A 26,512-nucleotide genomic window follows, 5' to 3' on the forward strand; every position below is an offset into this window, starting at 1 on the left:
GAGCATTAAATGCTTTGGCAATTCCCTGCATATTTAGGGTCTCTAGAAGTCCATAAGGCAATTTAGAACAAAACTTAATGCTTATTTAACTTCTATGCATGACAAGGGACATCCAGAAAATCACATTGCCATAAATTGGATCCCACGACATGTTCTAGTATGCCCAAAAGAAACTAGAAATGAGTAGCCTATTTGTCAAGTCAGATTTTGAACTTCCTTTGGTGAAAGGTACCATATAATTTGTGAAAGTGTCTCATTCTAATTTCTTGTATTAGAACAACAGAACTCCCATCACCAGCCTTGTGCATGGCAGCATTTTATTTTCATTTATGCAAAAGGGTATAGGTTAGTGGGAGAAAAAGTAAAAATACAGTTTCAAAGCCCTTATAATCTTTGATGGGATGTATTCAGTCAGCCATTCCCTAAGCAGTAACATAGTTCATAACAAGGACCAAATGAATGAAAAGCATTTTAAAGAGTGTTACTAGAACTGACTAAAATAGGTCATTTCAATACTTGAGAAAATTCTGAGGTTTTGAAATCTGTCCAAATTAGGAACAAAAATTTGAAATCTTGACATTTTCCATTAAAATAAAATTATTCTGAAATGTTTCATTTAAACTTCTATACAAGATTTACAAGAAATATTCTAACATAATGTAACATGGACCTGTTTGAATACAGTTGTGACTGCTGAATCCTGGTTCCCTCTATTGAGATAGATGGATTATTTTTAGGTTTTTAAGTCATTTAGGCTCCCTTTGTGCTAAGGTATATCAACAATAATACTAATAACATTATACTATTGATTTTTCTTCCAGTCCCTTGTTACTACAAAAGAAGGATGAATAGATAATTAGGCACAAATTATTTATATTTCAGTTATAAAGACATGGTTACTTACAAACCATGTTTCTGGCATCACTGTAGTAAATAACAGTTTGAACTCCTCCTTCTCCCCTACTCCTTCCAGTAGAAAAGACTGATGGAGGTTGAGGAGAGATTTCCAGGAACTGAAACATTTTTTAGATAATTAGGCATGTCAATATGAATTGGCCTCAGCATTTGTTCTACCAGACTGGCTATAAAATGCTACTAATAATGCAGAATCTGTCCCAACTTAATGAAATTCAAAATGCTTACCCTGAGAAACAATTTCCCCCAAAAATTCAAGATCTTGATTCCATCTCTTTGCTGCATAGAATATAATTGTAGAAATAATTTTAATGCCATCACTTCTCACTAAGGACACATCATCTGGCACATACAAAAGATCAATATACAGAATAAAGGAAAATTCATAAAGTTATCAATGCATAGAAGAAAGAGCATGTAGTTGAAAGAGTCTTTCTGTGGAAAATACTTAATTTTAGCAAAAAGTCATAAAGTGAAAAAAAATTCTGAAAACCAAAATTATCAGTCTGGCTGAAAACCATCAAATCCTACTGAGAAATGCCACTGCAGTGTGTGAAAGGAGTTGTTTGTCAAGTATCTCATTTCTGCATTATCCTCTAAGGGCCTATGATTAGGCACCTACTCAAATCACAGTTGGACACACTTCGTGGAAATCATGAAATCAGGTGATCTCCGTGAAATCCACAGAATAAAAATAAGAAAACACTTACTAAAAACAAAATACTGGCTGCCCAGTGGAAGCAGTGTTTTTTCCCAGATTAAATAAAATCAGAACACAATGTAAGCAAAGTTAGACACCTAGATGACCATACTAGATTGCCCTTGAGCATGTGCAATAGATCAAGTCTAGGAAAATGAACAAAGTTTTTCAGGCTAAGAAGGTAGCATATGAAAAGCACATAAGTAAACTAGGCCCTTTAACGGAATTTTGCCTATTGTGTAGGAAGGAACAAGACCACGTTTAGAGACAAATGTTTTGAGGCATAATATAATGTGGGCTAAAACCCATAGGACCTCAGCAAGGGCAGAAGGCATCTATACAATTCCTGTGAGTCAGAAATTCAAAAAGTAATTTTCAGAAGGGTTTTTTGCGGGGTATCAACTATAGGTGCTTTAGGGATTGGGCCCCATGAGGGATGATGCTTTTTCTTTTCTTTAATGGGCAAAAGGGATACAAAATTACTCCTCAGCCTCTCCCAGATATTATATTCTAACCTGCCACATCTTTGATGTTTTTCTTATAATATTCAGCAGAATATATGAAAAAGGGAAAAAAAAAAACCTGCTCCAACCCACCCAGCCAGTTAGGTGGTGTTAATGGGGCTCCTCCTTCCCCTACAACCATTCTCACCACTCCACAGTCCTTACACTGAGGATCACAAAAATAAAAAAAAACCTCTCCACAAGAAAAAGAAAACTGTCCTCTGCTTCCCCAGCTACCTCAGGCTATCATTCAAAGGTCAGTCTGTCCCTCTAAGAAGACTAGGCTTCCTGCTGCCACCCAGGTCCCCTCTCTTTCTATCTCTCTCTATCTCTCTCCACCTACATGGAAAGCTAAGTCCTTATTCCACTGTACCTCTCTGCTCACAATGCTGTCCACTGCACCAGCTTCTTCAGGGTTCCTCCGATCCCTGCACAACCTCTCCCCAGTGCCTGCCTCCTGCAGTTTCCCTAGCAGACATTGGGAGGGGAATTCCCCTCTGCTCCAGGCTTCCCATTGCAGGGTTCTTCCCTGGGATGCCCCTCTCTGGGGCCATAAATACTTTGTTCTGTGCATCTCTGGCCAATCCAGATCCAGCATTTGCTCTGGAAGTGCTGTTGCCCAACGCTTTTGCTTCCAGCAATCCTCCTGGCTCCTAAGGTAAACGCCAAAGTGTTTGCCTTTTTTCCAGGGAGCTCTCCCCTGGCCTTTGTTTCCTCTTGACAAGGGGTAGGGAGTTGTTTTCTTCTTAACTTAAATGTTTCATATTTCTGTTAAAAACTGAACATTTCTTGGCTTTTTGATATTACATTGACATTTTCTTCAGAAAGATGGCACTTTTAGCAAAAACTTGTACTGAAAACCTTGTATTCTATCAAATATCATTTTATTAGAGAATTATCAACTGATTTTAATAAGAATCCTTCCTTGATCATATTAAGAATTGAAGAAGTTTTGTTAATTAATAAGCTTAACATGGTTACAAAGTATAAGTTAAATTACATAAACTAAATTAAACAAGTATAATACTAACCAGTTGTAGATTATACAGTTCTGGACTAATATCTCTCTACCATTTATTGTTCCTGATCTTACAATCAGATGTGGATGGTCAAATCTTTGTGCCTGTATGGAGCCATATTGGCTACCATGGGACTTCATGACACAAAACCTTCCCCTTGTGGAGCCCCACAGAATTAAATTGAACCCCATTGAGTTCACCTGCATAGATCCAACTGTAAGATCAAAGAAAGTTATTTGTGTACAGAACTGAGTTGAATGTTGTGTGCCAGAGCAAAAACTGTTATTTCCTCTCAGTAGTTGTGTTCACGATGTGAAAAATAAATAAAATAAATCTATGGTCTTATTTTTTTTTAAAAAGGTAAAACAATGATGATATTTCTTTTTCATAAGCAGTCTTCCAAAAGCAAAAATGACAGCTGATATATAAACATCAAGCAGAAGTATTCCCTAAACATGTGTCACATTTCTGATCTTCTTTGGGTTGACTGGATAACCAGCATATCCTGAAGATGAAGCTCTGTTGTCCAGTGCTTCATAGGAGACCTACAGTTAATAAAAAGAAAAATTACAGAATAAATTATATCAGAATAAAACATGCCATTAGTTCATAGTCAAAATCCAACTGTAAAGTAAAACAAGGAAGGAAGGACATTTGACTTTTTAACTACGTTATTCAGAGGTTCGGGGTAGAAAAAGTTGGCCCTTCCAGGGTCCAGGTCCAGTATACAAAGCAAAGACAAAAAATTATCATCAAACCAAGAGCACCATGTCATTATATTCATAACATCACACCGTGACAGACACCTTCGCTGTATTACATGTCGTGCCTAACATGCTGTTATGTGGTCGGGACACCGGCCACATGGTCGTATAGACCAAAGTCCTCTATAAACAAATGATCCCTACCCTGCTTTATCCAGCAGGAACCAGCACACCAGTTGTTGCCAGGGTATGTACTCCTCGCCATAGAGGAGTCCCTGAAGGACTTGCAGGCAAAAGGCGGCCACCTTGCTCATGAGGTTTATCAGGCTCTGGCCCCCCTCAGTGACAGGCAGATAAAGGACAGCTTGTGGAAGCCAGTGGTGCCCATCCCAGAAAAAAATCTAACAGGAGGCACTGGAGACTCTTGAGTAGGTACTGTGGTGGGTCAAGTACAGTGCACCAGTGCCGCATAGTCACCGCCACCAGGTTGTTTATGATGAGGACATGTCCACAGTAGGAGAGGCTGGGTAGGTACCCACGCCACCATTGTAGGCAGACCTCCACCCCTTCCTCAAAGCCATCTTAGTTGCATGCCATGAAGTTTGGTGGCCCCAGGAACACGTCCAGGACTTTAAGGCCCCCTGACAAATCCAGGGGGATCACACTGACCCACATGCCAAGCAGCAGGGTATCGCTCTTGGCCCAGTCGATACAGGCTAAGGAGGCACATTCGTAGGATCACTGACAATCCATCAGGGCTCACGCGTCTTCCTGGGTGTTAAGGTCACATTGGTCGCATAAGCCAGGAGCCAGAGCAGCAGGCCAATGGATGGGCCCATGGCTGATGGCAAGGCCACCCCACTCAGGCAGCTCCACAGCATGTGCAGAAGTGGCTCAATGGCCAGGGCATAGAGCATGCCTGATAGGGGGCAGCCCTGATAGATGCCACTACATGCAGGGAATGGGATGCAGAGTACACTGTTCACCTTGAGTAGGCTGGAGGTGCCCTGGTACAAGACCTAGAGGGCCCCGGTGAAAAGGGGCCCAAAGCCAAAGTCCTCCAGGGTCTGCAAGAGGTAGTCCTTGCACAGCAGGGAGACCAGACTCCAATTCTTAATGCAGCCAAGGTCTCCCTTCTTGCGTAGCAGTGTGAGCACCACTCAATGGCAGCTGATTATCAGGACCTTGTTGACAAGACTCTCCTGGAAAACGCAGGGGACAAGAAGAGGACAAAAGGTCTTGTAGAACTTGGCAGGTAACCCACCAAGGCCTGGGGCTTTGCCGGAGGTGAGGCCAGCCGCGGCGGCTGCCAGTTCCTCCATAGACAATTCCCACTTAAGCTTTCTGGCCTCTAGGGCACAGAGACATGGCAGGCCCTCATGGAGTTCCTGCATGGCCTCGGAGCAGGACGACTCAGCTGCAAACAGGTCACGATAGAAGGCGACGGCGTGCTCACTTACTTCTCCCAGGTCTGTGATTATCCAGCCCTCAGGAATCTTGAGGTGATCTAAGACTTTGCTCGCTGCCACTCCAGATTAAAAAAGTAGTGGGTTGGGACATCAGTTTCTGACAGCTCTTGCCAGTGGGCACAGCTCCTCGCTCTGTGGGCTGCATTCTCTGTCAAGTCATGCTGGCATTTCCTGAGGAACCAGAGGCTCTTGCACAGCATGGTATCATTGCCAGCATCCAGCAGAGCAGCCTTGAGCTCTGCCACATCTTCCTCCAGCTCTTGGATATGGTGGCACAGTTCATTTGTAGCCAGCTGGGTGTACTTCTACTCCAGGAGGAGTAGCTCAGTCTCGCGGCTTCCCAGCCCCACCAAATGGGTGAAGCAGTCCCGGAATTAGGAGTCTTGAAGCAAGCTGACGTTGAAGCACCAATAGGGTGCCCATGTGCAGGACCTCCTTGGCAGGCTCAGTTCACAGCAGGCCAGGCCATGATCTGACAGGCCCAAGGGAATTATGTGGCCACTGTGCAGGCGTGGCAGATGGTGTCTGGTGACAAAAAGGTGGCCAAGGCAGGCCATGGTTAGACCACCAGCACTCATCCTGTCCCAGGTGTACTAGTGCACGTGAGGATGCAGGGTTTGCCAGACGTAAACAAGGCCCGCAGTCTCCACGGCAGACTACAGCTTGTGGGTTTAGGGCAGGTGAGACTTAGGCCCCATGCAGTCAAGCAAGGCATCAGTGGTGCAGTTAAAGTCCCCACCTATGAGGAGTAGGTCATCATCCTCACTAGCATCATGCAGGAGGGTGGCCAAGGTCTCAAAGAAAGAAACCCTCTCCTGGCCATCAGTGGGTACACGATGTTGACAAGTAGCAGGTGGTGTTGTGCTAGGGTGACATGGACAGTCAGCAGGCAGCTGGGTATGATCTCCTGTGCCACCACCATATCATGTTGTACTTGTGGGGTAGGAGAGTCACAACCCCAGTGCTAAGGTTGGTGCCATCGCTCAGGAACAAGTGGCCTCACCAGGCAGTGTGCCAAGCCACCTAGTTAAGCCCATCGGAACATGTCTCCTGGAGGAAGGTGACCACCAGCCACTTCTGGCACAGAAGCTCCAGGACGGCCTCCCATTTCACTGGATCTTGACAGCCATTGATGTTAAAAGTGCCAATGGTTGTGGCCACCATGGGTGTGGGTATGGGAGAGAAAGAACAAAGTAAGGTGTAGCTGGAAGAACAAGAACCCAAGAGCAGAGCAAAAAAGCAGAGACAGGTCGGGGAAGGCCTATCATGCCCTACTCTACTCCAGGGACCCCCCCACCCAGGCTCCACTCATCTCTCACCCACTGTGTGAGCTTCCCCAGACAGTAAGCCATCTGCCAAGTACATAGATCCTGTTGCATAAGTTTGGACACACCCCTGGCAGCCTTGGCAAAGAGTTTAGTATCTGCACACCACTGGGTGATGGACTCTGTTACATTCTTTTGTCCTTTGGTCTGTTTCAAAAAGGCCAGGAGACCCCCATAGTTATGGCCAACCCACAGTGGCAGGTCTGCCAACATGGGCTGGACATTTCTGAGAGAAGCACAGTGAGGCTGTACCCCAGGTGGGAGGTCACTTACAAATGTAGTGTCTACACCCTCAATGTCTAGATACATCAGCCTCCTCTCACTGTCCAGGTCAAGGACTGACTCCGAGACAGCGATCCTCACCTTCTTGCTGGGAGAGAGGTCATTCTGCTCTTGAGGTTGCTTGTGACGGTCAGAAAGCTGGATCTCCATTTCACTAGCTTCTTCATCCAATTTGGTAGGCTGGAACATGACCAAGAGGTCAGCAGATTCCTCTACTAACACCTGGGTCAGGCCTCCAGAAGAAAGGCATTCTGAATCACTTTTACTGACACTCGACTCTGGAAGGTGGGAGAGAGGCAAGGGGTTGGTGACCCCCGCCTTCACCTCTCCCACCTCCAAGCCACCCCCATCTGTGCTCAACAGGGCTGGAACAGGGTCAGGCTCTCCAGCAGGGGCCGCCCCAGTGCCAGCCAAGGAGGGTCCCAGCAGGGATTGGGTGTCCTGAGAGGCCCCCTTCACCTTCCTCTCTTTGTTCTTCTTCCTATTGGCAGGTGGCCCATCCTTCATAGGGGATGGGCTGGACTGCTCCTGGCCCGCCTCCCCAGGGCCAGCCACCTCAGACAAGGCAGTGATGGAGTGCAGCTGGGAGGAGGCCCAAGCACCATCGTCTGACAGGGCCTTGGTGCCACAGTCACTGGCCAACCCAGCTGCCTCGGCCAGGGTAGTAAGGGCAGGCAGGAGGGAAGTGGAGGCATCAGCCCCTCCACCTGGTGGGACCTCTGAACTGGAGGCGGGAGGGTAGACACCATAAGTGAAATGGGTGGGGGAGAGGTCTGGGGAGTAGCCCCAGCCCCTCCGCTGGATGGTGCTGTTACGCCAAAGACCCCAGCCCCCTCAGATGGAACAGGGGTGAAAGGAGGTTGGGAAGAGCTCCCGGCCTCACTGGGCAGAGCCTGTGTCCCAGAAGTGGATGTGCCATCTGTTGGCACCACTGCAGTTGCCAATGTTCTGGCCACTTTCCCTTGCAGGCACTGGGCTGCTAGGTGGAAAGAGCTACCACACTATAAACACACAGTCTCCCCCAGAGAAAAATAAATCACAAATCTCTGCCCATCAAACATGAGGTTCAAGGAGCAAGGCAAAGACTGTGGGCCCTCCCCAAGGAGCATGAAAACCTACCTTCAAAAAGATGAGACATGTTTCAGCTTTGGGTCATTGCTTCCAACCATCAGTTGGCAAAAGAGACTCATAGAAACCCCATAGAGCTCAAGTTCCTTGGCCAGCTCCTGGTTAGTCACATGTGGGGACATGTTGGAAATCACCACCCTCACTGCCTGGGTGTCTAGGGGCATGACAAGATAGTGTATGCCCGCAATGTCCAGGGCCTCCTTGCACACCCTGTTGACCAGGGTGGAAGTGCTCAGGTAAATCCCTGGGGCTGTGTTAACACGACCTGTGTAACATATGTTACACTGTTCCAGGAGATCAGGTAGGGCACCTATGAAGATCTTGACCCCAACATAGGGAGTCAAAAAAGAAAAGGGGGGGATTGAAAGCACCCCTCAAAAGGTAAGACATAGAAAAAGATAACTCCCCACAACAAACAAGAAGAAAAGAAAGAAAGAAAAAGAAACAGTAAGAAAAAGCTGTAAACTAGCAACTCACAGACAAAGAAACCAGAAGTAAAGGGGGAGAGGACAAAGACCAGAGAAAAAGAAGAAAAAACACGGCAAAAATGCAAGAAAGAATCAGAAGAAAACAGAAGCGAGAGACCTTTAGACAGGTGGGAGTCAGAAAAGAAAAGAGATATGAGGCCTTATGCTCAGGATTGCCCCATGCAGCTCCAAGTGAGCCTGGTCCAAAGTGTCCAAAGCAGAAGGAAGGAAGGAAGCAAGGACTTCAATTGGAGTTTCATACCAGGCACACTGATGTGTACTTCCTTCAGTAAACTTTGTAACATACATGCTTTTCCACTAAAGACTATGCCAGACAGTTCTTTTCTGATCTTTCTTATTGAAAATACTTGACAAGCAGAAATAAAATTGGGACATACAGCATTTGTTTCTTAATACTAAAATTAATAATAAACACTTCAAAAGGAAGTGATATCCAGAGACAGGCTGTGTAACTCTGTGGTGTTCATTTATGATGAGATATTCAAAAGTACTTGGCTCCCACTGAAGGCCATGGAAGAACCAGAGCTAGGCTTATGGAAAGTACTTCTGAAAATGTACCCTGTATATTAAAATTAAATTTGTTGTTTCCACCCTTAATTACAGATGAGTTTATGCAAAATACCATACAAAAGGGAAAAGACAAAGTAGAATATAAGTCTCAAAGTCCTCACTTAACACAACAAAAAAGAAATTCTTCAAATACTTAAACCTTAAAAAAGCTAAGTAGGCAAGCAGCATAAGTATTAAGGAGTTTAAAAAGACAGAAAATGATCTGCAAAAGTATAATTGTGTGTCTTTACCAACATAATTTCACAACTGGGATTTAAAGCCAATAGGCTAGATCTTCTGGCCGAGATAAGGAGTGTACACTGTAGCTTGGAAATGCTAGGGCACAAAGGTTGTCCTTGTGCTCCTTCTAATGCTGGATGATCTAACCCAGTTCCCTATCAAACTTAAAATGAGTTACTCAAAACACACATGACCCCAAGGCCATTGAACTCAATGGAAATTTTTCCATTCATTTCACTGAAGTTTTAGATCAGACCCAAATAAGATATATTTTGACTACTGAATAGTTTTCGTTTAGTCTGTTTAACTTAGAAGTGTAAGCACATGAAATCCATATCTCTTGGTATTCTGCCTGTATTTCATATTTTAAATAATGCATCTGGTATACATATATTATTTAATAGGTTGTAAAAGGAAATATTAGGCAACAAATGTGAGCAATATTGCTTTAGTATACAGTTCTGGATTTTAAGTGCTAGGAGTCATTAAAAATATCAGATAAATATAACTATTTTAGGAACATTTCAGAAGACAGCTGCCTTCTGTTTCAAACATGAGTCTGAGTTGGGTGTTTTCTCCACTTTTCCATGTTGCTAAAGCATAGTGCTATTTGCTAAATTTAACAAGTTTATTAACTGTTTATTTCAAGAGGGGGATTAATGGGAAGCGGCCAGATGACCTCTCTCTGCTTAAACAAAGTTTTCAGGGACCTTTCAGTTGGGTCATGCTGAACTTAATGTCTTTCTATTTAGCAGTAGCCTGAGACATTTTCCTTTCTTTCTCATCCTCCTGGGTTACCACTCATTTCCAGACCCCATGAGAGCTTTCTTTGGTCCAAGATTAAAAGCTGATATGAGTTATTCAGTTTACAGCCAAAGGCTACCTGGTATTTCCTGGTTGTTCGGTTATAGGTTTGCTAAGCTAGATTTGTTCATCATGTCAGAGCATCTGAGACAAATTGCATCTGTCAAAGTCTGAGATCACTGTCTGAAGAAAAACTTACAGAATTATCAAATAAATTATGTGGGTATCAGTTGGAAAAATCATAAGACAAATGTTATATTTGCTGAAGGCATATCTTTTTAGATAGTATAGACTGTCTACCGGAGTGGATCTTCACATTTTTAGACTCATGGAACCCCTTGTTAGATTCAAAGCATCCCTTGCTAGACCTAAGGCATCCCTTGGAAAACTCCAGTTCTTAGATCTCACTCCATTTTGACTATGGAAAAATATTACAGCATTTTTTCTGCTGTAAAGAACTCAGGAAGACCAGCCTGGTCAGAAATAGTTTTTACACTATGGATTCCTATCTGAAATCTCTGAGTTTATCTTGTGAATCATGTTAGGTGTTTGCATATCTAACAGTGCTCAGCTCCCTATGGCACCCGTAAAAGAATCTCTGGTTGAGAATCACTGGTCTATCTGGTACAAATCATACTGAGGAGTTGAAGACAAAGTTATTGCTATGCTACTTAATGATCATGAAGCCTTAGAAACTGACCAAAAATGCATAATTCAGAAATGTCTCAGAATTCTCCATGCACACAGGACTGCTTGAATCTGATGTTTAGCAAATGTAGATCCCTGACTGTTCCCATGAATTTGTTACACCAGAACAATCCAGCAGGAGTGATTTATTAAAAATGTATTTTAAAGAGATTGTGCCAAACACCAGTCTCTCTGCAGTCCTGGCATGGAATTCTTTTTTCCACTGAATATTGTCAGTCAAAAGTTTCATAACTTATCAGCTGCCCTCAATGTCATGAAAGTGCTTTCCAAGAGACTCTAATACTAACAAAAGATTTGTGTGGTCTGTTGGGCTGGTTGAGGAACTAGCCACCAAATCAATCTTTCCATCTATTTCAACACTTCAATGACATAGAAAGGAAGCAGAAAATCCAAGGCTGAAGCTCAGGATAAAGCTAACGTGTGCCATAGCTCATTTCAGGGTTGAATTCTTTAACTATGCTTTAGATACTAATCTTCAATCAGTGACAGAAAAGTTTCTGCTATTACAAGTGCACTGTAGTCACTTTTAATTCTGATGACATCAATGAGATGAATGATGTGCACACATCTGGCATTATGAAGCAGAGTTTTGATTTCTACATTGATTTGACAGATGACAGCTCCTCACAAACTGATGGTTTGGAAATGTGTGATAAGTGGAAGGCTTGTCTATTATTTCCAAGCTAAAATTCAATATTAACAGCTGAAATCTGGTAGGATTATTTTCCAAATGTATCTGTCGCTCTACACATTTTGCTAATTGTAACAACAGCTGGAGCTTCTAAAGATCCCAAAGTTAAAAGCCACTGCCCTAGTCTGCTTTTCAAACTGAACTTTACCCACATTTTAAGTCCAAATTTATTTTATATCTATCAATGTATGCCCAGCGTAAAATTATCTATAAAATATCTCTAGAAATTCATGTACATCATCACATCAATGGCAGACTGTGTCTACGCCATCAATTTTCAACACTCATAACCATCACATGTACTCCACCCAAAAAATCTTACCTAAAATAAGAGCATTACATGATCATTACATGATTCCTTAAATGAGCACCTGAAAAATATTGTGATTGTGTCTGTAAGATAGAAGAATCTTTCTTATACTTGTGTCATCTCTATAACTTTTCTTCCTAAACATTGGTAGACCAATGAAAGTCATAACAACACATACCCTTAAGTGTGAAATTACTTGCTGGCATTGTTTTGTATTTCTATTTTATTGGCCTTTTAATTCAGCATTGATAATTTTTTTTCCCCCAAACAATCCATGGAGTCACTGTGCAGTTATATCTAAAGTAATACATGTTGCTGCTACTCACCATTTATTTCCTCTCCAGTATAAAATGATAAACATGACTAAATAATATTTTCAGTTTATAGAATGCCATTTATAGTAGTTAAAAAGAAAAATAGATACATCGACATTAACGGAGCCATGACTTATTTTAGATTGAAAAATAGGGAGTGAAGATTTTGTACCAGAAATTCAGCCTCATACAGGTCTACCCAAGTCAGATGACTTACACCAGGGATGAATTTGTCCCATAGTCAAACTGCATGAAGTTTGCAAAGCGATCATCTTGTTTATGATAGAGACCTTTATGGTCCATAAAGGGAACTAGTTATGGAAACTATAGACTTGAGTATCCAATCCTGAATGTTTTCACTGCCTACTTAAGTCAGTTATGATGCCCAGTGTTTTGTCATACTGGGGCCATAAGTCAATGTAAAGAATCCCATTGACTTTGACTTCAGTATGTTTTAGTCAAGTCCTGTCTGACTGGATGGATGGACCAACCAAATCAAAATGCCTTGGTGATATCTTAATTCCAAAGATATATTTGGCCTACAACTTAACCCTAAGACCATGAGTAACAGTCACCCTCCATTATCATCACTGAGGGTGCATCTACACGAGACACATTAATGTGCATTAGCCTAATTTAATGCACATTACGGGTATGTGTCTACATGTGTGCACCCTTCATGAACATTACAAAAGGTGAAATTAAGCTAATTACACCTAAATTTCATACCTTCAAGTGCAGGTATCAAATTTAGGCGTGATTAGTTAAAGTGCATTAATGCACGTGTAGACGTGACCCAGCACTAACTTTAGTGCTGGGTCTGCCCAGCCACTACGGGCACATGGCAGGGCTGCAGGGACTTGGCACTAACTTTAGTGCCACATCCCTTCACGAGTAGACACCGGCCAAAAATCACTTAATGGGCATTAACTTAATCTGCATTAAATTTCGTTGCACTTAACTGCATGTGTAGATGCACCCTGAGAGTAACAAAATATGCAATTAAAAAGAATCTTGTAACACTCGTATTCCTTTGACCTTCTCTTAGCTAATGTATTTAGAGAGACCTTCTAGCATATCTCCACAAATACACCAGGACTCCTGTTTTGCTTGTTGGCAATTTTCTCTTTGGCTCAATACTTAGGTTTGATATATATCACTTATAAAATGTTGTATACATTTCTTTTTTTTTTTGCCATAGCATTTATTTTCCCTATGATGATGTGTAGGGGTATGTGAAATGGGCTGTATTCGATTCAGATTTAGATTCAGCCCAAAATGGGGACAGTGATTTGATTTGTTGATTTGGATCACTGTCCCCAATTCAATTCAGCCAAATCTGAATCTGAAGACTTGATGCTGATTCAGAGAATCAGCGATTCAGCCATAGACACAGCTTCAAATGTTTTTTCTACATACCTCAAGGTACCAGGCGTGGCTCATGAATGCTGCTATGGTGGGTTGGATGGAGCATGCCACAGGAGAGTGGGTGGGCCACCCGCATGCTTAGCAGTGGACCCTCCCCCATGCTCCCCCCTGGATTGGAAATCACCCATCAGGAGACCCTGGGTGCCCCCGCCAGACCCAGGAGGTGTCAGTTGCTGAGCTGGGGGGCAGGTGGGGGGGAGTTCCCCAAGTGCTCCCCAGCAGACCCAGAAGTGGACTGGAAATACTTCCGGTCCACTTCCAGGTCTGCTGCTGAGTGTGCTGAGGAGCCCCCCATGCTCCTATGGGACACTCCATCCACTCAAGTATCTCAGCATTCACGAGCTTCATGGTACCTTGAGATATGTAGAAAAAACATTTAAAGTTGTGTCTATGTCTGAATCTTCAAATCTTTCCAAATCTCTCCGAATCAATTAGGAGGGTTCCAATTCAATTCAGAGAAATTAAAGGGTCTCCTGATTCAGTTTGGATTCAGAGATTCAGCCACCAAATCAAGCCAAATCTCCTCCAAATTGAATCAGGGACCGAAGCTTTGCACAGCCCTAATGATTTGCTAGATTTTCTCTTTATGGTATAAATTAATCTGTGCAAATGCAAAAGAACCCGTTTTCATCTTCTATAGGCATTTTATATTAATTTCTACTTTGATGAGGTTAATATATGAACAGCTGACTTAAGTGATTTTCTATGTTGTCAGCTTATCCAAAAAGACATGGCATGTACTTGAGTGCAATATGGGGGGAAAGGATATTTTTTAACAAACAAAATCATCCATGGCAAGTCCCACCTAATCATTTTAAATTTCACCTTATTGTGCATGGAAAACAAAGTGCCAAATTTAATGCTGAATTTAAGAACAGCAATGGTGGTAGAATCAAGTCCTAGATGCCTAATCTTATTTTCACAGAAGTTAAGGAATATGTTGCATAGAAACACATTTAAATCAGTTGGTTCAAAAAACTATAAGTGGAAATTTTATTAAACAAGAAGGGAAATAAGCCACAAATATGGATTGGAATAATGAAGGGAAGAAAAAAATTTAAAATCCTTGTAGCTAGAAGAGGGGAGGGGAAGCAGAGACAAAGGCATCATGTCCTAAACTGGAAGCAGGAAAAAAATTACAGGTAGAATCACCAGGACAGCAACAAGGTCAATGGGTCCTAAATTACAGCTGATGGCTTCAGGTTTGTTGGGTTGCAAGTTACTGTGTTCTCTGGGTTAATGAGTCTTCAATTAAAGGTCAGAGTCCTTTGGCTTCTGAATCCATACTTGAGAATTTTCAACTCTGGGTCTCTGTTTCCTTATTTGGGGATGTTGACTTCGAACTTGTTGAATCCTAGGCTGCAGCTGCTGGCTCCTGATGTGCTGACCCCTGAGTTGCTGGAACCTACGTTGTGAGCACTGGCCTCTGGGGGGCTGAGTCTTGGTTTGTGGGTACTGTCCCCTTGATTGCTCAGTTCTGGGATGTGGGGCCCTGATGAGTGGGTGCTGACTTTGGGGTTGCTGTTTGTGGGAAAAAAGCACTCTGGCATATGGATGATAGCTTCTGGGTTGCAAGCTCCTATGGTAAAGCACCTTGGGTTTGGGGTGAGAGACCCTGAATTGATTGTTCTTGAGGAGCTGGTTCTTTGGTTGCTGCCGATGATGGTTAAAGTGTTGCACAGGTGGAATGGAAGTGCAATACAGAAGAGAAGGTGAACGCCTGGAGAGCAGAGATGACTGTCTAGGTACTTGTGTAGATATCTGTATGAGAAAAGTAAGTGGGATATGATCAGAATGCAACTTGGATGATCAGTTCAGTAGCTACTGAACATTTTTGTTGCTAGATCAGAACCAGTGATGTCACAAAGAGGGGAGGACAAATGTAAGGGCCAGAGCAATCCTGCTTGCCATCCTGTAGTGCTCGAATGCACATGACTTCCTCTCAGTCCTGCTGAAATTTCAGGACTATGTATGATATTGTTGATTTCTGCACATCACTTTCATTACAGCCCAGTCAATATGGCATAATTAACATTATCAGATCCACAACACTAATAGAGCACTCTTAACAGAAATATGATATGTGGATTTAGATGGCTGACATACCTCATGACCATATTGCCTACATTACAGTTAATCTCCCTGGGTGCATCTACATGTGCACTTTACTGCAGTTAACTAATTCGCTCCACAGTAAAGCATCACAGTTTATATGTGTGCCTGTATTAGGGTACATTGAACTAATTAACTCCACTGTAAGATAGACCTGTCTGGGACAAATACTATCCTACAGTGGGGTACTTACATGCACTCAAACGCATGTATAGACTGTGACAAGGACTGGCTGGGGCACAAGGGTGCTAGAATGCAGGGGCTAGGCCCCAGTGAAGATTCTGCACCTGAGAAGCAGCTGACTCTGGCACAAACTGCTGGAGTTTATTCAGCTGCATTAATAGCATGTGTAGATGTGCCCCCTGTACTTTAAGCCCTGGCTCTGCACCCTGCCTATATTCTGCTACCTAAAGATCGCCAGTCTTGCTGTTGCTGTTGTTCCTGATGATCCCCCAAGATGACAAAGCAGCAAGACACAGAAATCTTAATATGTTTTTCCATCAGACAGGAAAGGGCTGACAAGTACTTAGTCTTCACTCTCTATCTGCTTTCCTCCAGTGAATGGAATAAGGGTCTTCATATTCTCTTCCCTCTCCTCCTGAACAGAAGAGCTGGGAATTAGGTTCTTCACTCTCCTTCATGGAGCTGAAAGATTCATTCATCTTCCTTTATTGTACAGGGAGAAGGAGCCAGATACTGAGGTTTTCACCTCCATGTCCTCCATGACATGCAAACAATTCTTCATTTAACTTCTCTCCCTCCCATTTTTTCCATTTCACTAAACAAGTCCAGAAGAGTAGAATGCAGAGGAAGAAGGGCCATTGGCAATGTCTCCTGAACCCAGAGAGAAAGCCAAGCAAGAAATGTATGTGCTTGTACCTAGGGAATACTCTGACCAAAACCCAAGTGGTTAATGAAGAAGCTATTTAACAGAATAGTAATCAAGAGACAACAAGCAACAGCACAGAGTTGCATGTCCTGCTATCTGGTTTTCCCTTGCTGAAGAAAGATTTAATTTCATAAAAGAGAACCAGAGCATTTATCATGTTTAGCATGGAATATATTGGCAACCCTTTTTCATTTGTTCAGGAAAGATATAGGTATAAAAAAGTAGTCTGGCTGGGGAATCTTTCACTATATTTGAAAATAGTCCTATAGGCTGATCCCAGAAATCACAATGCCATATTTTCTGGAAATACTTTTTTAGGCAATACTAAAATTTTTTAGTAAACCAAGGTATACTGAAAAGCCAAGCAGCTAACAAGGAAATCTAATGTTTTCTAATCAAGAATCTAGTTTACCTCAATAAAGTCTGGAAGAGGCAGAAATAGTCATTCTGGAGGTTGTAAAGATAAAATAGTTCTTGATAGACTACTTATAAGTGATATAAAACCATATTCTATTGTGGAGGACCAAGGCATTTTTCAGACTGCTAAGCATTCTCTCAACATACTATAAAATACAATCACAAAAGATTTTCATCTTCAGAATAATTATTGATTCCTGTAAAAGAGATATCTAGTACAGCACTTTTTCTGGTTGCATGCAGACTAGACTGACAACTAGTTCAACAGAAATACTTCAAATTTACATTATAAGACCTTACACAGGTTTCAGATTTCCAAAACTTATCAGATAATGTTGATTGCAAACTATGTGGTAGATTTTGGTTAAATATATGGTTGTATGCTATCTCTCCTGACCTTTGTTGGGTCCCCTCAGCTGAAGACTAACCTAAGCTAGTTTTGTGCATTATCCCTGTAGTCAATGCCAACTTTCATTGATCCATACTGGCCTCCACTTTGCTTAATTAGAAGAGCCTCAAAGTCTAGATGGAATTTTCATAAGGCAAACTGGAACTCTTACTCCAACATTCTAGGACAAAATGTGACCACCTTTTCTCATTATAATGCTATTGAAGAAGTTTACAGTCAGTTCTGCAATGTGTTATCTAAAGAAGCACATGCATCCATCCCACAGAGCTTCTGCCTAACATACAGAATGCATGGCACTACTCCATCCATACATAGATTCTGTTAACTCAGACATGACAGACCTGATAGAGTCACTAAACATTGTTCGCTGCTTGGCAAATATAACATCAAATCTTCACTTCCCAAAATCAAGCCAGAAACAGTCATTCAAAGACATGCCCAACCAGGTTCCAACTCATATAGAGTCAAAATAATCCCTTTGAAAAGGCACAAAACGACAGATACTCAACAAAAGGTGACTATTCCTTCTAAAAGAATCTAGCTGGAACTGCCCTGAAGCTTGGTGAAGGAACTTGATAAAGTGCTGAAGAATCTGAAAGCAGATACCAGCCCAGTGCATGGCAATGTTCCACCTTGAGTTCCTGAAGGATCTTGCTCCCTGCACCTGGTTTGCCCATTTCTATACAAGCATCTTTTGTGAAGGAAGACACCCTATACTGCAGCACCAATAAAAGATTGTTGCCTTGCCAAAACTGCCTTAAAAATCAGCATAATCCAATTCACCATTGTACTATATTGTTGAACAATATTTGCTACAAGGTATTGGAATGCTCCTCCAAGGGAAACATTAACAGGGGGCAGCCTTCTCATCACAGAGCAAACCTGTTTTGATCAGGTTTGCAAAACCTGTGATAACGTTCTTGCATTGACAAACCATGTCAAAAATGTCTATCAGAAAAATATAACTATTAGTACATCGATATGACCTCTGACATGATTGGGCAAACCAGTATACTAGGGAAACGGTCTAAAACACCATTTGGTTGGATTGTTTGTTTATAAACCCTTTCTCCCAGCTCCTGTCCTGACTGCTGCCTCATCCTGGTTCTCCTTTCTTTCCTTGGTGTTTGCCTCGGCTCCTGTGCTTGTTCTTAGCCCCTGCTCTGTTCCTGTCCCGTTTCCTCCTTGGTATCTTGCATTTCCTGGCTTCTGACCCTGGTTTGTCTCCCACTTGCTCACCCTTGGGCAAGCCAGTTCACTAACCACTAAATACCCTACCATTTAGCAAGTGGGTTTTAATCTAGTACAAACCCTCTAGACTCTCCTGAATTGTTTCTATGTTGGTCAAATCTTATGCATTTCTAGCAGCCACGGACAGAGATTTCAATATAAGCTGCAGCTGTGGCTAGGTGCAGACAATGTCTCACATTGTAGCCATCTGGCCCCAAATATACTGAATAGATGTCTAAGCATGCTGACTTCTTATGCCACAAATGTGAGAGCTTGGCTTGGCCAGATAGGCATCCATTGATAATAATGCTGAGGAGATGGGAGATAGCAAATAAATTACATCCTTTAGGAGCACAGGATATAGGACTGAAGAGATATCCTGAGTTGCCAAGTCCAGTTCCCTGCTACTACAGGCACTGCATCATATAATCCCATTTGTACATTTATCAAGCTCCATCCTGAAATTGTTGTTCACTAGAGTAGTACAACAATTAAGGGACTAGTGATATCATGACATTTGTATCTTCTGCTTTTGTATATACCTTATAGTTTTGTATTAGTGATTCTTTATCCCATGGTCCATGTCAAATATAACATCTACCAGCTGTATGTGTAACAGTGGTGATGGTGGTGTTGGGGGGGATATTGATATTTTTAGACAGTCATCCTGAGCTATTTCTAAATTCCATAGCATATAGAAAGGGAAGAGCCCATTCTTCAATGATTTAATACAAGGAGTATCACAAAATAGTTCAGTGAAGCATCTCTTCATTTTCAATGGATGTATTTACACGTGTATTTATGCATGCCTAAACTTAATGCACCTTTGCTTAAGGTACGTTAAGGCAATTTAGGAACGTGTCTACTTGTGGACGCACTAATGTGCATTAAGGCACATTAAATTTAGGTGCAAGTAGCTAAGTCACATTAGTGCATATACAGATGTGCTAATGCGCATTAGTGTAGTGTGTGTCCATTGATGTGCATCACATCAATGTGTGTTAGCACATCTATACATGTGCTAATGCAACTTAGCTATTCATGCTGAAATTTGATACCTGCATAAAGCAGGTACCAAATTTAGGCTCATATAGCCTTAAATCACCATTTTTAAGGCACATTAAGGGCACGCACATATAGACACACACCCTTGATGTGCTTTTAAAATGGCGATTTCAGGCTAAGCCTGCTTAAAAGAGGCACGTGTAAAAGTGTGCACTGAGGATTTCAGTAGTGAGTTGAGCAACTAAATACAGCATCACTAACACTGTCCTCAGAGGATATTGGTTAGACTGTTGCCAGTAGAGTAAAGCTATTCTATAGATGTATACTATAATTTAAGACTGATATCTCTATTGTGTAACTAGTTGTGAGTGCACAAAACTATACTTAAGCATGGAGGTAGCTAAGAGCAGGAAAGGTAACAAATGAAAGAATAAATTCTGAACTTTGCTTTTTCATGAATCAGCCATATGAAATAAGTAAAATGTTCTGTTATCACCTGTGTGTTATATATGTATTGTCTCTATTAGGGCTGTGTGAAATTTTGCCAGGTGTTTCATTTCGAAGCTGTTTTGACGTGTTTCAAGCTCAAACAGCAAAATTGAAATGAAACAAAAGGCTTCAAAACAGCTTCAAAACAAAACAAGGGCACTCAAAACATTTTGAAAGTTTCAAAATGTTTCAAGTTTCAAAGCCAGACTTATTTGGCTTCAACACCAGTCCCAGGCAACAGTGGCAGCTTCTTGGCATCTGGCATGCAGATTCAGGAGCCCGCACCCCTGGGAGGGCTGAGGGGCTGTGCCAGATTGCTCCCGGGTGTGTGGGCCCCTGGATCTCCATGCCAGATGAGAGGAGGCTGCCGCTGCCACCTGGGACTGGTGGCAGCAGCAATCTTCCCCAGGCTGTGTCCAGCACTGGTCCCAGGTGGCAGCAGCAGCCTTCTGTCATCCAGCATGCAGATCTTGGGGCCTGCACCCCCAGGAGGGCTGGGGGGCTGTGCCAGACTCCTTCTCGGGGTGCGGGTCCCCATATCTGTGCACCAGATGAGAGGAAGCTGCCACTGCTGCCTGGGGCCAGTGGCAGAAGCAATTTTCCCAGCACTGGGCATAGGCTGCACCCAGCGCTGGTCCCAGGTAGCAGCGGCAGCCTCCTCTCATCCCACATGCAGATACAGGGGCCTGAACCCATAGGAGGAGTCTAGTACAGCCCTGCAGCTCTCCTGGGGGTATGGGCCTCCAGATCTGTATGTGGGATGAAAGGAGGCTGCCGCTGCCAGCAATTGTCAGGAGTTTTGCTTTGAACAGCTTGAGGTGCCGTTTCCCAGAAACCTCTGCACCTATCTCTTTGAAATGTGGCAGGCTTCATGCCTTCAGAAGTGGCTACCTGCAGTTTTCATCTGAATCAGACAAGAAAGGACAACTTTTTAGGCATTTTCATGATTCCCCATTATAGCCTACGGGCGAAACATTCAATGCAAATGCATTGAAACAGCGAAAGAGTTTCAGCTAAACAAAACAGAACAGTGCTGCGAAATGAACTGAAATGACAAAATGAAACACTGTCCCTTTGAAATAATGAAACAGAAATCAAAATGAAATGTGCTATTTTGCACAGCCCTAGTCTCTATCTACCTTAGGATAGATGCCAAAAACAGTAACTTCAAGGACCACTATAACACTCCCAGTGAAAAATAACAATATCTGTAACAATTAAATCTAAAAAAAATGCTGTCCAATAGATTATCAAGAAATCCTTTGGGAAAATGCAAATCTGTGGAATTACTGTTGTTACAAGGAAATCAGAATTCCCAAGTTCAGCAGCTTCATAGATCACAGATGATTATGCCTCTTGAGAATGGCAACAGCATATAGCAACATCAGCCCGATATGTTTCACTAATATTGCAAGGTCATTTCTTGAAGATAAGCTTAGCAGTATCCCTTCTCAGATGCTTCACCTCAGTATTGCTTAGGATATTTATTCAGATTATCACCGTAGCACGCCCCAAAAAACTAAGCCCCTATCTCCCTGATGTTGTGTTGTTGCCTATAACACTGCTGGGTCATAAGTAGGCAGACAGTAGTCCTTCTTTGGGAGACTGTGCCAGGATGGGTGGGTCAGAGCCACATGGGTAAGACTAGGGGATGGCCTAAGACAGCAGTATTGTGCAGGGCACAACTGGGGAGAGCAGGGTATGGGGGGTGAGTGGGAGCCCCTGGCATAGGAGCTGCATCGTACAAAACCATTGCTATAGTCAAGCAGGGTTGCCAACCCACAAATTATTTTTTTACTGATAATCTGAAAGCATCTTACTGACAACCACATTTTTTTACCATGTTTGGTGTTAAAACCTAAATTTGAACCCAGCCCTTGTCCAGCACCTGGGAAAAGGGTTACATTTACATTTTATAAAACATAAAAAAGGTCAATAAAAATGTTTGATTATTAGTAAAAAGTCTTCAGATTTTCACTAAAAGAAATTGTCTTGGGTTAGTAACCATGGACACCATGGACTTGAGGGTAACACTAAGTTTTATGGACTTGTAGACACTTGAGAGTAAGACTATGATCCAGAATGACCTGGATATACTAGAAAAATGGTCTTCAAATAACCAGATGAAAGTCAACATGGACAAGTACTTCCCTTCCCTTAGGACAGAATAATTGCATGCACAAATACAGATTGGGGAATGACCAACTAGGTACTCTAGGTGATGCCTCCTCTAGAGTACTATGTCCAGTTTTGGGCCCCTCACTTCGAAAAGGATGTAGATCAGTTGGAAAGGGACCAGCCGAGCAATAAAAAGGATTAGAAGCCTGGGAAGCATGGCTTATGAGGACAGACTGAAAAATCAAAGTTACTGGGCACTTATACACATGCATTTTTGTCCTGCAATGCATCCCACAGTTAATCAAATCTGCTCCACACATGAGCTGGCGTGCGCTGTGCTGCATCGCATGCAGTTGTATAAGCGTAGAAATGTGCATCAGCACACAAAAATGGTGGTGGTGCACTTTTGAACACAAAAGTGTGCACCACCACCATTTTCTCAGTGCAAGCATGTGTACTAATGCCCATTTAATCTGTCAAAGAGAAGATTGCAGGTGGGGAATTTGATTACAATTTTAAATACCTGAAGGGTGATTATAGAGATGATGGAAATGGATTTTTCTCTGTGGCCATAAGGAACAGGATTAGGAGCAATGGACTCAAGATATAGCATAGAAAATCTAGGTTAGAAATTAGGAGGAGCTTTCTAAGTATGAGTGGTCAAGTATTGGAACAGGCTACCTAAAGAAATTGTAGAATCTCCATCCCTGGAAATTTTCAAGAGCAGGTTGGACAGACATGGCTGGAATGGTTTAGTCAGGGATGATCTTGCACTGAGCAGGGGGCTGGACTAGATGACCTTGTGAGGTCTCTTCCAGCCCTACTGCTCTATGCTTCTATGGAAACACCTTGTGTGGAAACTACCTTTTTAGCTCCCTACACTAGCTGTGGAACTGCAATATAGTATATAATCCAGTGCTTTAGAGAATAGGTCATTAAGGAACTGATTGACATTGTTTCTCGGGCAGTTTTGTTCTTCCTGCATTCATTCAATGTCATTCTTATGCTGTCTTTTGATACCTATTGTTCTCAGCTTGAAATCAAAAGAAAACCTTTAAATTCTGAGATCAAAACTGTGAAAGTAATTAAGTTCCAGTTTTTATTGATGCTGGACCTCTGAAGGCACAGAGGAAATCTCAGCTAAACATAGTCAGGATGCAGAGGTCTGTCTTGCTTTTCTGCTATAAAATATTCTCCTTCTTCCTTTCTATGTGACTGAAAGCTGTTGATAATATCTCTTCCCTCTATCACACTAACACTCCAGTTCAGCAGGACATTTTCCTGGGAGAAGAGGCAATAATCAGCCACCATATTTCTGCAGGTTCCAATCACATGACCTATAACATTTGACATTTACATATCTTGCTTCATCTCCAGACACTTTACAAATTAAGAGCCAGATCCAGAGCATCTTACCATTAATAGATATGTTCCCACCAAGTTCAAAGTGGGTTGGATCCACCCCAATACACACAGAGTGCAACTGAACAACATCTTATGAGCAGGAAGGACCTCCCAACTAGTGCACAGAATGCTGTATAACCAATGTGGGGAAACTGACAGCAAAGAAAACCCCCACATTGTATATAATACATTCTATGATTTATTATAGAATATAATAGAAGTGAATTCTTGAAAAGCTGAACCCAAGAGTTATTTCAAAAGTAACAACAGAAATGTTCATGCAGCAACTACTGAACTAGTCTTCCCTTAATTCTAGAAAAGATGAGAAGCAAAAGGCCTACAGTTGTATCAGCTCCATACCTGCAGAGGTACATGCCGTGCTGATGGAATAATCTACTGCCTTATTAGAGCAGTTTTATGTCCCTATTGCTCCACCAGAACCAAGGAGTGGTCTCTCAATTTCTGAATTTAGGGTTGTTGGTTGTAGCCAGGCTGATCTAAGGATGTAGACAGACAAGGTTCTTCGGGTAGATGTGATATCTCTTATTAGGGCAGCTAAATAGTTGGAAAAATGTTCTTTGCAAGCTTTTGGGCACAGACACCCTTCTTCAGGCAACAGGGCATCCCTATGCCTGAAGAAGGGTGTTTGTGCCTGAAAGCTTGAAAAGAACAGTTTTTCCAACTATTTAGTTGGTCTAATAAAAGATATTACATCTTCCCAAAGAAACTGTTAATTTCTGAATGCTTTTCAAGGTAGGGAAATATGAAGGAGAGTGAGGGAAAATAGGATAAGGAGCCTGGAGCTTATGCAATTTCTGCCCAGGCAAGGAAGAAAGTGTAATTTCACCCTTTCATTTTCATTGACCAAATATTATCTTTTTCAAAAATGAATGCACATCTAAGATGCTAACACAAGCACCCTGTGTATTGTCCTGAAAATCAGAAGACCTACAGGGTACATCTATATGAGACACTTTACTGCACAGTAGCATAGTTGACTGCTCAGTAAGTGCACAAGTCTACACATGCACACTCTTACTATGAAGTAAATGACACTACTTGTGTGTAAATTTGCTACCTGCAAAATAAGGTAGCAATTTTACTTGAAATTAGTTACTATGCACTAATGCATGCTTAGATGCCAAACGAGTAAATTTGCTCATGCTCAATCCTGCCACTAGGGGCCTGGCCTGCAGGGCCAGGGCTGTGGGGCAGGAACCTCTCCTGCCGTAGGACTGGGCCAGTTCTATGACAACCCCAGCCTCAGGCATATAAAAGCCTGCACGCACTTTGAGCCTTGAGTCAACATCCACAGATCCTGAAGCCACTCCAGGACCCTGTGTCCCCCTGGGCAGGCTGTAGGCCAGCTGTGCCAGCCTGCCTACACCCCAGCACCGCTATGTGACATTGCAGGACTGAGCAGCTTCCAGGCCCCTGCTGTCCAGGCCTTCAGGGTGCTGCAGGTCCCTGCCAGGCCTGGGTGCTGCAGGCACTTCTAGCCACTGGGGCCAGCTCTAGGGCCAGTAGACTGCCCAGAGACTGCTGGTGCTGTGGAGCATTGCCTTGCTGTGCAGCTACCAGTCCCATACCATGCCCCTCCACTGGGCACTGCAGGCAGCTACCCAGGCCTGGCAGCATTGGGACATCTGCATGGAGGCCCAGAGAACCAATGCAGGGCCCCAGTTGGCATTGTCTTCCCCCATGCCCATGTCCTCCACCCAGGGATCCAACTGGTCCAGGGAGGAGACTGGTGACCTCATGGTGCTGTGAGGTGAGGTGAAGGTGCAGTGCCAGTTTCTGTGGGGCAGGTGTTCAAACACACATGTCTATGACAGGCTGTTATGCCAGATGCAGGAGTGTGGGCACAACCAGTATCACTGTCAGTTGCTGCATAAAGGTCAAGGCCTTGTGCACACAGTGGGTCACTGTGATGGCTACAATGATAAATGGGGGAGTGTGTGCAAATTCGTGCCCTTTATGTGGCAACTGACATTGATACTCATATCCCCGGGACCCAGGCCACAGCCATGCTCTCTACAGCAACACAGGCAGCCTGCCCGAGCCCCAACCCTGGCCTGGCACTGCAGTGACATGTCACTGGGGGAAGGCCCCTCAGGCCTCCAGTAGCCCATTCTGCCAAGCTCCCTGGCTGCACCCACCATGAGCTGCTCAGGGAGCCCAGGCCAGCACCTGCTATGGCAGCTCCATAGCCTCAGCTCCAGCCATAAGTCATGGCCAGCCATGTCTCCACCAGCCACTAGCAATGCCAGCTCTTCCCCAGGTGAGGCCCCCAGCCAGGAACTCACATGCCGCATCCTGTGTCCAAGAACACCACCCAGAGCTGCACGCTGACACTGCCAGACAGGACCAAGTGGAGCTGCCATCCATGCTGGCCCCAACCTTGTGGTGAGCCTCACGCAAGGGGGAGGGCCCTCCCCTCAGCCCCTGCTTCCCATTCCCACCCTGGCCCTAGATTTCCCCCAACAGCACACAGGGAGGTGGGATACAGTGCAAAACTTTATTGAGTAGTCCATGCCCCTGCAGCTAGGTGAGCACGGGTCTCTCACACACTGAGAAATGCAATAATGCTAGTGGTGATGTCCTCCTTGGCTGTCAGGGACAGGGACAGGTAGTGCATCCACAGTTAGCCCTCCAGGTGGTGGAAGATGTTGCAGGGCAGCCCAGGCTTTCCCTCCATACCATTGAAGCTCAGGGTCCCATGCCAGGTACACAGACACCATGGCAATCAGAAGCAGCAGGGTGTAGTGGTGCTACACTCTGTGCAGCCTCAGTCCATACAAACAGTTCCGCATGCACCACCCATAACATGCGCAGCAGGGACACATTCAGGGTGCAGCACCT

The 26,512-nt window shown here is 43.3% G+C and overlaps 1 protein-coding gene across 2 annotated transcripts in view; it reads right to left on the reverse strand.

Annotated features, from left to right (window-relative positions):
• Positions 1-2,505: 2,505 nt before the first annotated feature.
• IGSF5 (immunoglobulin superfamily member 5) overlaps positions 2,506-26,512 on the reverse strand; it is an 86,520-nt gene continuing 62,513 nt past the window's right edge. Inside the window, exon 9 of one of the 2 annotated variants that reach the window (XM_019525432.1) lies at positions 2,506-3,682. In XM_019525432.1, the coding sequence (XP_019380977.1) occupies positions 3,587-3,682 (96 nt within the window). In that variant the 3' untranslated portion in view covers positions 2,506-3,586. Of the gene's footprint in view, positions 3,683-14,655; positions 15,339-26,512 lie in introns of those variants that run through there. The other variant, XM_019525431.1, reaches the window with a different exon arrangement.

Source organism: Gavialis gangeticus, unplaced genomic scaffold (genome assembly GCF_001723915.1).
Source record: "Gavialis gangeticus isolate Ggan-Ray unplaced genomic scaffold, GavGan_comp1, whole genome shotgun sequence".
Taxonomy (NCBI): domain Eukaryota; kingdom Metazoa; phylum Chordata; order Crocodylia; family Gavialidae; genus Gavialis; species Gavialis gangeticus.